The sequence below is a fragment of the Nematolebias whitei genome, chromosome 19 (genome assembly GCF_014905685.2).
Source record: "Nematolebias whitei isolate Nwh7 chromosome 19, NemWhi1, whole genome shotgun sequence".
NCBI lineage: Eukaryota > Metazoa > Chordata > Actinopteri > Cyprinodontiformes > Rivulidae > Nematolebias > Nematolebias whitei.
Genome location: NC_056516.1, coordinates 9,896,146 through 9,908,449, shown reverse-complemented (window position 1 = coordinate 9,908,449; position 12,304 = coordinate 9,896,146). Strand labels below are relative to the sequence as shown.

At 38.3% G+C, this 12,304-nt stretch overlaps 1 protein-coding gene across 1 annotated transcript in view; it reads right to left on the bottom strand.

The window, feature by feature from the left end:
• Window positions 1-12,304, bottom strand: part of zgc:85777 (uncharacterized protein LOC405871 homolog) — a 35,818-nt gene that overhangs the window by 11,220 nt on the left and 12,294 nt on the right. Inside the window, exon 2 of the mRNA XM_037692736.1 lies at window positions 8,692-8,812. Within this exon, the coding sequence (XP_037548664.1) occupies window positions 8,692-8,812 (121 nt within the window). The remainder of the gene's footprint in view (window positions 1-8,691; window positions 8,813-12,304) is intronic.

Sequence of the window (12,304 nt, the reverse complement as noted above, 5' to 3'; positions counted from 1 at the left end):
ATCCATTCATCCATCCATCCATCCATCCATCCATCCATCCATCCATCCATCCATCCATCCATCCATCCATCCATCCATCCATCCATCCATCCATCCATCCATCCATCCATCCATCCATTTTCTTTACCCGCTTCTTCCACTTTGGGTCACGGGGGTCGCTGGTGCCCATGTCCAGCAATCACTGTGCGAGGGGCGGGGTACACCCTGGACAGGTCTCCAGTCCATCACAGGGCCACATAGAGACAAACGAGACAAACAACCTTTCACGCTCTCACTCACACCTAGGGACAATTTAGAGCCTAATATGCATGTTTTTGGTCTGTGGGAGGAAACCGGAGCACCTGGAGAAAACCCACGCATGCACGAAGAGAACACGCAAACTCCACCCAGAAGGCCCCTGGACCGGGGTTTGAACCAAGGACCTGCTCGCTGAGAGGCAGCAGCTCTACCAGTTGCGCCACCGTGCTGCCGCTATTTAGCTATTTTATGCTAATTTTTAGAGTTTTTGGCTAATTCCATATTTTTTGCATACATTTCAACTTTTTCCAGCCTAATTCAGCAAAATATGTTCAATCTCCATTTTGTTCTGGTAATTTAAGCTTCTTTCTGCTTTTTTTGTTATTTTTCAGCAGTTTCTTGTTGTTAATTTTTGCTTTTTTCAGCTAATTTCCACGTTTTGTGCTCATTTCTGCTTCTTTCAGCAAAATTGAGCAAATGTGTTCTTTCTGCTTTCTTCTGCTAATTTAAGCTTTTCTACGTTTTCAGCTACTTTATTTTATTTTTTTGCATTTTTAGCTAATTTCAGTTTTCAGATAAATTCAAGCTTTTTGTGGTAATTTCTGCTACTTTCAGCCTAATTAACTTCTTTTTGCTAATTTCTGCTTGCTATGCTCTTTTCAGCTTTTTCTGCTATTTAGCGGTTTCATGGTAATTTTAGCTTTTTCAGCTAAATCCACTTTTTTTGTTGTTGTTGCTCATTTCATCCCTTTCCTCTTCCTTCTGGTAGTTTAAGCTTCTTTCTGCTTTTCAGCTTTTTTTTTTTTTTTTTTTTTTAATTTATTTTTTTTTGTTTATTTTTTTCTTTTTTTTTTTTTTTTTTTTTTCTAAATTCAGCTTTCTTAGCTAATTTCCTCATTTTGTGCTCATTTCTGCTTATTTAAATCTAATTCAGCAAATATGTGCTCTTCTTTCTTCTGCTAATTTAGGCTTGTTCTTTGATTTCAGCATGTTTTTTAGTTAATTTCAGCAAGTTCATCTGCAATAAGCATTCACACTGCATTTGCACAGGAAATGCAATTGCTCTAATTTATTTTTGAGGTTGATTAAAATGTATTAAGACAAAATCAGAAACATGATGCCTCTGCACAGCTGTCCTCATTTCAGAGATGTAGAAGTTGATATTATCGGACCTGATGGTTTCACAGTTTGGGCAAATCTCTTGAAAATAATTAACCAGTCAAAAGTAGTAACACTGGCATTTTGCAAACTGTGAATGATCTAAGCTTAGTTTTCCTATGACTGAGTGATAAAAGCATGAGCTGACTGACAGAGAATGATGTTAAGGGACTTTACCACGTTGTTATCTGTCAGATTAGTTTTCAAATAATGGAGAATGACAAAGACTAGCAATAATAGTGAAAGAGAAAAAATTGGGACAGAAAGAGAGTGTGATGCAGTGGAATGAGCAAACAAGAAAGTGGGGGAGACAAAAATAAGAGGAAACAGGTGCAGCTGGGCAATGATAAGTCGCAGAGCCCTGGAAACCCTGCGGCGGCTAAAGTGAGCAAAGGGTAGCACCAGGTTTATCCCACTTTAAACAAAGCAGCAGGCTGTCTGCCTAAACAAGCAAGAAGAGGAAAACAAATAGAAGTCTGTCATCTGTCGACCCGAGCTGCAGATGTTCCTCTCCATAGGTTCTCATAGGGTGGAGCTCCATATTAAACATAAACTAAAGAGGGAGAATGTGACATTTAAAGGTCTCTAACCATTGTAAGCTATTTAGAATAGTTTTAGTGCAGGAAAATTTGTGATATGCAATCAGTCTGATCACACAACTGTCACCAAAACTGCATTCATTTTGAATCTTGACATTTTAAAAACTATAAAATGGAAAAGAACATGCAGGTCCTCAAACGGACGACAAGGCCATTTCCATGTTTTAATCTGCAGATAGTTCTGTCAGGGCAGAGGAAAACAGGCAGGCAGCCAGAGGCCATCTCTGTCTTCTCCCCCGGCATGGCTGCCAGCACAAAACTTCCTGCTTTTGAGTTTTGAAAGGTAATAATGAGTGGGAAGTGTTTAGCTCTGACAGTGAACTGCATCAGGAGAGACACTGGCTGGTTCTAAAACTTGTAAACAGATGTGTAATGAGCTGCATTTTAGCTGTGCCCTCTAGACCCTAACTGGACTCAGTTATTTCAGAAAATACCAAGAAACAACTCTAAATCTTAACTCCTAAATTCTTGTTTTGGACTGTCTGTGCAAAGGAATTAATAGTTTATTTATTTATTAACCTTCATTTAACCAGACAATTGAGATCACAGATCTCTTTTGCAAGGGAGGCCCGGGACTGAAGGCAGCCTAACATGTATGTTTTTGATCTGTGGGAAGAAACCAGAGTACCCGCAGAAAACCCACGCAAGCACGAGAAGAACATACAAACTCCACCCAGAAAGACCCCAGGTCCAACCAGGAATTGAACCCAGGACCTTCTTGCTGTGAGGCAACAGTGCTAACCACTGAGCCATCGTGCTGGTCTGCTGATGTGCTAAATGGCCTGATTAATTTAAAACAACCATCAAAACACAACTCAAAAGCACGGATTATAATTTGAACTTTTTAAGAGAACTGAGTTTTTTTTTGTTTAGACATTTTATTCTCAAATTATATATTTATTTCCTTTTTGAAAAGTCTACATTCTACATGGCTGCTCCTGTACAAATATCATCCTTTATCCATTGTTAGACCCACGGATACTGTCCTTTAAGTTTAGCTTTTTTCAAGTCTCATTAAATCTTGCAGAGTAAAAGTGTGGAGCAGAGAGCTGCTATCTAGGGTGCCCAAGGGAGGGTAAGGACCCAGAGTGGGGATGAGGGTGGAGGCAGGTGTGGGTGCTTCACCTTTCCCACCAACATTTTGATGTTGTCGGTCTGGGGAGTCAAACCGGCAACCTTCCAATCACAGGCTCAAATTTAGCCTCTGCACCACCGCTCCCCCTTATACTATATCTTGGGTTTTTTTTGTTTTTTTTAAAGGATTTCAAATAAAACAAAAGTAACTTTTTGATCCACTCATGATTTACTCTCGACTGACTGGTGCTTTTTATAACGCTGTGGCTCTAACTTAACCAAACTGAAATATAGAGATGCACCGATCCGATACCAATATCAATATTGGCCCCAATATCGAAAACAAACAAACAAAAAAAAAACAACTTCTGGATCGGGTATCGGTGACCATGTGACCGATCCATGACTGGGCAGATCTATTCACTCTAATTCTACGCTTTGTGCTCTGAGTGACGTCACGCTCTAGCAAACTCACCACACAGATTGTTTTCAAAATGGAGCGAGCAAACCGATCAGCCATCTGGAACTATTTCAAACTACCTCAGCCAACACACTCGACTGCTACGTGCAATACGTGCACAGCGACGGTTCCAAGGGGTGTCACTAAAACTTCCAGTTATAACACTACCAACTTAATCAAGCATCTCCAAAGATTTCACCCTAAAGAGCACGATGAGTTTGTTGAACGGAATTCAGCGCAGCTTTTCTGCATCGGATCAGTATCGGATCAGTATCGGATCAGTATCGGCGACGCCAAGCCTCAGATATAGGTATCAGTATCAGAAGTGGAAAAAGTGGATCGGTGCATCCCTACTAAAATAGTGGCTTTTTGCTGGAAAACAATTTTGAAACCATTAGCTTTTATAAGATGCTTAAACACAACACCTGGACTGAAACACCAGCACCTGCACTTTCATCTGTTAGCCCGCTACTGTACATACTGTACACATAATCTACTACCTACTGTTCATAAGTACTCACATACTTATATATATTTTTCTTTCTTATTTTATTTATACTTATAGCATATTCAAAACAACTTACTGTATATTGTAATATATATACTATTTTTTTTGTTAAGCACTTCTGGATGGATGCAAACTGCATTTCATTGCTTTGTACTTGTGACATGTGCAATGACAATAAAGTTGAATTCTATTCTATTTTATTCTATTCTAAACCCATTTTGCTATACATTTCAAAAACTGCAAACCCACAAAACGGGAAATCTTGACTCGTATGTCAGCTTTCTAAATTCACCAAAAGACTGGTAACAAACCTGTTTATTTAGCTCATGAAGGCTGAGTCTGGAGAGAAATGGCTCTCCGCTTGGTGAAGGTGAATACTTTGAGCAGGCCCACTCCTCATACACTGTAGTGCAACTATTAAAAGTAAAAGCGCTGTGTATTGTCATCATTGTATGTTCCCATACAATGACAAAGTTTGTTCTCTGCATTTGACTGATCACATGTGAGATGCACCCAAGTGGAGCAGCAGACAGTGATGCAAGCACCTGGGGAGCCGTTGGTCCTGCTCCAGGACACATACCAGACTTTCTGGTCCCAAGTCAGCTGCCCTACCTACCACTGCGCCACAGTCGTCCATTAACATTAGCTCAGTGTTAATGCATCGTACATTAGAACCATTAATTAGAAAAGTTTAGAAACGTTTTACACATCAAAATGTCTTTTCAACTGCAAAGTTAGCTCGAACAAAACTAATCCCCTGAGCCTTTGCAACTTAAAACCATTATTTAGTTGAAAATGTTGATGATGAAAACAGGAAGTGAGGTAGTATGTACCCCATACATTTTAATACATACATGCATACATACATATGTACCCCATGTACATACTCTGTACCCCATTTTGAGAGGGAACCTCTTTTTTTGATTTGACCACCAGAGGCTATTTTGTTGCTCAATAGTTGCATATTTCAGGTGATGTCATTCAAGAGTGAACAGGATGTTTTTATGCTCCTGTTGCTTTTAAATGACTGTAGAATGAGATCAGTTTTCAGTTTTCATCGCTTGACATGAAATTAATGCATGACTGAAACACTAACTTTTTATATTTAACAAAGGCCGTCAAACAATGGTTTTATTTAACTACTAAAAAGTATGAAACTGGTTAAATATTTAATAATTATAAAAAAATACATATTATAATAACGTATACAAAATACAAATTATATTGTAAATGTATTCCTCCTATTAGACTCAATATAAATGTTTGTTCTGTTTTTATTCCTGCCGGCCTCTAATCTCATTTCACCTGATGATCATTTCTCCATTAAACAAACTCCCAGATCCCTGCTCCCACTCCTTTAATCCAGCCTTAGAAATCAATTAACCCAATGTGGCATTCTTTAAGCCTGCTTCATTAGTCAGCAGGCTCATAGTTACTTAGACTGCATGCTTTTTAAGTCTCCTGTTGCAGACTTTTGTGTTTCTTATTATTATTAAACCTAAATCAGCAAAAACATACAGAGAAGTGGAGCAAAGTTAGTGCTTTACCATTTTGCAAGTCTATCAATTTAAAGCCAAATATGATTTAATTGAATAAAAGAAACGAGGGATTTAAAGTTGTTAAACGTGCTACTGCAATCCTTGAACAAAATTAGGTCTGAATGACAAATAATAACAGTCTAGATGCTCCACCTGATGACCCTTTATTCTGCTGGCCTCCTCTCTAATCTTGTCAAGTAATGCTTAATGCTTGTGCACTCAGCACTTTTTAATTCCTGCGCCCTCCTCCTTCTCTGACCTACAGACATGGAGTGGAGCTTCTTCAGTGGACTCACGAGGCTCACCCTGTCACACTTGTGCTCACACATTTGTTCTTTTCAGGGTCAAAGGCTAAATGTTAGACCACAACTGTATCCCCAAATGTAAAGATCTGTTAAATTAATTTTTAAAAAGTAGTTTGTTACAGTGGGAACATATCACTGGCACACGAACATTTTCTGCTGCCATTTGGCTGATGCGGCTGGGTGCACACGTACATGAGATATACAGTAATCTACAGTAGCTGCTGTGGGAATATGAAACCAGCACCAATCATCACAGCAGGAATTTTTGTCAATCAGAAAAATTAAAATATGGCTTTAAAAAAGAGAAAGTCAGAAAGATTAGTTGTAAAAAAAAAATGCACTAATTATAATATTTTTTACTGTAGTTAAAAAAAATAATAATTTCTCGATTTTCACTCTGACATAAAATCCACCCATTCTTAATTGAAGAACATTCCATCCACTATTTCAATGACATTGTATGAATGATGGTTTGTCATGATTCTATTCAATTCAGTTTATATAGTGCCAAGTCACAACAGAAGTCGTCTCAGGGCACTGACTGTCTTCTTAGGTTAAACATGGCGTCAGTCACTGCAATATTTATTCTGGGACAAGGGTTTTCTTGTCGTCGGATGTGTCACAGATTTATCATGGGAGTTTTTGAAATGAAATCAGAAACAGAATGTCTCGATAACATTTATCATGCCGACTGAGGCGAGGATGATTAATCAGTTTTCATGTTTGCATTTGGATTACAAGCTGGAATACACGAGAATACAAATGGTCTGGGTTCTGAGCCCTAAAGAAATATTCGCAAAATACTTTTCATGTAAAGATGTATTTTCTGCAAACCAAAAACTTTCTGGGTTTTGGGACTTTTGGCAAGCGTGAAAACTAGATTTTCAGAATGTCGGCCGCTGACCTAAAAACGGCTGTTTATGATTGCAGACAAAGTATGATGTGACTCCTTGTTATCTGGAAATTATCATTTCAAATATTATTTTCCCTTCTTAAAAGTGCTTGACAAAAATGTTTCAACGTTTTAAAGCATAACCATTTTAAATTTATTACCGCATTTTTCAACATATAAGTCGCAGTTTTTTCCATAATTTGCATGCCCTGCGACTTGTATGCCGAAGCGACATATTCATTAGGGGTGTAAATCCTCAGCTTTACCACGGTATGATATTATATTGATTGTTTGTATGACGATACGATTTTTCTTGATATCACAAAGTCTGTCACGATATGATTTTGATTCTATGTCTGTTTTTTTAAATTTTTCAATAATTAGTCGTTATTGTAGCAGCACGGTGGCGCAACGGTAGAGCTGCTGCCTCTCAGCGAGCAGGTCCCTGGTTCAAATCCCAGTCCAGGGGCCTTTCTGGGTGGAGTTTGCATGTTCTCTCCGTGCATGCGTGGGTTTTCTCCGGGTACTCCAGTTTCTTCCCACAGACCAAAAACATGCACGTTAGTCTGATTGGTAACTCTAAATTGTCCCTAGGTGTGAGTGAGAGAGTGAATGGTTGTTTGTCTCTATGTGTCCCTGTGATGGACTGGAGACCTGTCCAGGGTGTCCCCCGCCACTCGCACAGTGATTGCTGGACATGGGCACCGGCGACCCCCGTGACCCAAAATGGAAGAAGCGGGTAAAAGATGATGGATGGATGGATGGATGGATGGATGGATGGTTTAAAAAAATGCACTTAAGCATGAGAAATGTGAGATTATACTGAACAGGTCATTTATTTTTTTTTTTTTTATTAATTAAGAAAAAATGTTGTTGTTTTTTTTATTTTATGCCTGGTGCCTGTAATAACATAAATAAAATGGTTAAATCCCATTTGAATTGTTTTTGTAAATTTATTTATATGTAAATGAGATGGGCATTTGATATTGCAATATATCGATCGCAGACTTATGACTCGAATAGAATTGAAATCGTATCGTGACAGACTTTGTGATAGAGAAAAATCATATTGTCATACAAACAAATCAATATAATATAGTATCATGATAAAGCTGGTGATTTACACCCCTGTTGCATACGACATGAGTTCTGTGTGTTGAGCCGTCCTTCTGTCAGAATCCAAAATGTTTCCACAGAGTTGATTTAAATCCAGCAGGAGAGTGAAGTTCATTATCCGTGTTTTCTGTCTTGTCTGCCATGTTGCTGAGGCGGCCGCAGAGCGCAGCCGTGCACGGAAATGGTGACACAGACATGCCTTGGGAATTTCAAAATAAAAGCGTATTTTAAAGATGACAATATGAATCATTGTTTTAGTTTTGCCACAATATAATTGAATCAATCATTTAATCGATTAATCAATGTAAATCGATGTATTGTTACACCCCTAGTATTTATGGATTTTTTCCACTTTATTAGATGTATTTGGACTAATGCGACTTATAGGATGGTGCAACATGTACAGTGGAAAATACGGTATAATGGCTTGTGTAATTATATTACAAGAAAGCAGCAGAGGCCTTCTTTCAATGAATACTAGTTTCAATAAAACAAGTAGCGACTGATTAAGACTGAACAAAATGGCTTTGCTACTAACATACATCTCAACAAATGTAACTGAATAAACATCTGAGAAAACAAATGCCCAAACTGACAAAAATGTACCTTTCACTAATGTAAGCAATTATTTTCATGTCAAGCTCCATAAAAGCAGAGTGACAGGGGAGCACCTTGGAGACTGTGGTTGGGGCATTACTGCAGAGCTACTGCATCACCAAAAAGTCTGATAATAAAAATAAATGTTCCTTTGTTGGGTTTTGAATGCCAACTTCTCATAGGTGCAGGTGATATTTGTTGTCTTACCAACTGGTTTGTTGACTCCAAGAAAGCCAGCATTCCCCAAGATCTTGAAGATTTTGTGGGCTGGAAATGTCCCCTCTGCTTCCCACTGATCAACGTAAGGGTTAATTTCCTGGTCGATGAGCTGCAGTGCAAAGAAAATAGCTGAGAGATGTGATGTTGAACGTGTATACCTGATTTATGAAGCCTATTTGTTAGATTTAAAACATAATTGACCTGATTACAGTTACTAACGTGCATACGTAAAATCGGGCACAACATTCTTCAATAGGATTAAATTTATTTCTGGTCAGCATTCATCTCTGTGGTTTTGGTCCTTTACACCTGCTTTTTAATGAACTTCATATAAACGTTTTAATAAATGAGTTTCAATAGTATTTTCATGTACTGACAGAGACGTGTAACGTTGCTGGGTGTCAGAATGACTGCAGAGCACAGCAGAAATGGAGGTAGATATGAACAGTGTTTAGACTAAGTGTCTTAAACCAGAAAAAAGCAAGACCTTGCCTAGACCAAAATGTATTACAAAATACTGGCTTTAACCATGAGTATTAGTAACTGTAAAAAGGACAATATATTGGGCTACTATTTGCACACTTTACCGTCTTCAGAATCCTAATTAGGGCTCTGAAAGATAAGATTTATACTCTTAATATTTTTTCTGATATACACAACATTGTTTGTGAACAGTTAGCATAATAATATTTCAGTCAACTTAATTTGGGTTTTGTAAATATACTGAAATAAAAAGCATCCCTGCTGTGAAAAGCCCCCGGTTATAAGAAGCACATTGACAAAGGGGTGTAGTAGTGTCACATAAAGCAACACTGCAGTGCTCACAGATGCACAGTACTTCTCTTTTAGAACTTGTCCATGCAGAAACTGAGTTTTTATAAAACAATCTTTTTATTTGTCCCTCCTAAAAATATCTTCAAACAAGCCACCATCTAGAAATGTCTTCATCCACATGGAAACATGAAAAACAACCCAAAATGGTGTACAGTAGTCCCTCACTACTTCGCGGTTCGTTTATCGCGGACTCGCTCTATCACGGTTTTTCAAAATAAGATTGGACATGACACACAATTGGCTGATTGACGGATGAGTCGCACGATCGACATGGAATTTTTATTTAAAATGACTTATTTTAAATTATTTGGCACCTGCTGCACCTCTGTGCAGCCCAGACCTGCAGGATAAACTTCCTGCAGCAGCTGATCAGCTGTTCTCCATGCAGAGCAGAGAAGTGGGCGTGGCCAAAAGTAATGGCAGGTGGCTGAGAGCAGCAGAGGCAGGGAGCTGAAATCATGACATTCTGTGCTCTTTTACAGCATTTAGAGTTTAGAAACATTGTTTAGAATATTGCAAGAGTGTGCGAGGGGTTTAAGACGCCTTTATATATATATATAAATATAAATAAATAATAAAATAAACTACTACTGACTTGTACTACTATTCCTACTTTGCGGTTTTTCGCTTATCGCGGGTCTTCAGGGTATGGATCCCTCGCGATAAACGAGGGACTACTGTAGTAACTATACTGTGTTGTCATGGATGCAAGGCTGAAATGATAAACATAAAACACTGTTCCCGTGTGGATGGACCCTTCAGCACACGTTTTTTTTTCATTCATTCAACCTTTATTTATAGTCTCATTGAGTCACGAGGATTCATTTTCAAGTTTACCAATACATTTTTTTATGTACTTAAAAAAGGACTAAAATCAGCCTAATCATTTAGCCAATGAATCAATCAGTGCACCTTAATTCATGTTGTGTCATTTTTGAACTGAGTTGTTTAGTAAACTTTAAGAGTGAACATGCATATTTTCATGTTTGAATGATTTCTTTGCTTTTATTCATGTAACATGTGATCATAACATCAAATGGGATCAGTCTCTACCTTGAGTATCAAAAGTTAAAGGACACACAGTACAATTGACAGTAACTTTAATGCAGTTAGTACACTTGAATGAAGCCAGGCAGGCTGGATGTTTGAAGTCAAGAATCATGAAGTATACAAGGAAGACGTGCCATTTCCCCCCACAATGCTCACAGTATCAGTGGAAATAAATTCTGAAGGCTAATAATTGCACTTTCATCTCAACAGTGTCAAGGTCAATGTTTTCTTGCAGTTCAGTTCATTACCATTATTCATTTGCATTTTATGAATCTGTTTTTTTTTCTCCACATCAGTTTATTCTCAGAAAGGTACAATTACACTCTGAAGAAAATAACTCAGAGCAGCATACAAAGCTAAAGCTGGTACTGAGACACCTACTAATGGAAATCCCTGTGGGTCAGCAGCAGTCAATTCATCTAATAAGTCACAAAGTCTAAATTACAGCTGCCAACAACAAAAATAAATAAAAGGTAGTCATTAAGCATGCTTTTGGAATGGGGCAAAAGGAGCAGAAAATCACTTTAATCACACAGGAGGTAACTAATGCTACCAAGTTGAAGTTTGTCTTTTACTCACATCTTAACAATAAATCAGCAAAACTCAAGCTGTATTTTAAGTTAAATTTATATAACAAGAACAAGTCTACTGTGACTGTTCCAGAGCTTTACATGGCATCATTTAATATTGGTGCTAATTTTCTTTTAAATCCCAATTTAAAAAGCATCATCCCTGATTAGAACATGCTTGGCTTTGTTCATTAAAAAAATTGCAATGACTAAAAGTTTATTCCAACACTGGATTGTAACCAAAGTATAAAAAGTTAACCTTCATCAAGGTTCAAGGGTCTTTATTATCATTCGCATCACAAGTGGTACATGAGCTGGAACAAAATTGTGTGCTCAAGGTCCCAGTTACACCCAAACATAACAAAAATATAAAGTATAAAAAGAAACAGTATACAAGGATCTAAGATACACACTAAACAGTAATATAATAAGCAGTGTTTCCCCTACCATTATACAAGCCCTACCCCATCTTGAGAACTGAGCACCTGCCTACCGAACCAAACTGCCAACAACCCACCCCACCCCGTCGGCACTGACGTAGCGCTAAGCTAGCGGTGTGCAATGCAGGCACTAGCTAAAAAGCTAAAGGTAGCGCTCACGTTGCCTCTGCCCTTACACCGACATAAAAACTGTTGGTACAAACAGCGCACGGCTCAGATGTGTCTCTGCCCCGCCATCAACAAATATCATGGACGAGATGAGTGCCCTGCCATGGCAAGTTATCCAGGGGAATCACTGATACAATACGGTGTGAGCTGGGCAATATGTTGATACTTTAAAAATATCTATATCATTTTTTTTTTGCAATATTAAGATGAGAATATCTCGATATAAACAATATTATACTTGAAAATCCGCCTGCTCTTTGCTGGTGAAGATTCTCAGTCATCCAGGACATGATAAAATCAAAAAACTGTTCAATACAAAAACACCTGGACTTTATTTGTAACAGAAGACGTTTTTGTTTTTTTGATTCCACCAGCTCTTCTTTCTCCCACGCGGCCCCACTCCTTCTCCCTCCTTCAGCTGTGCTCTCCCCGCTTCCTGCTTCTCCAGGAGGTGGGAGGGAGATGTTTAGCGTAACAGGTAAACACGGGAGAAGTGCAGCTTAGCTGCTGAACAAAAAGAGAAACAATGGCTGTTCTTTT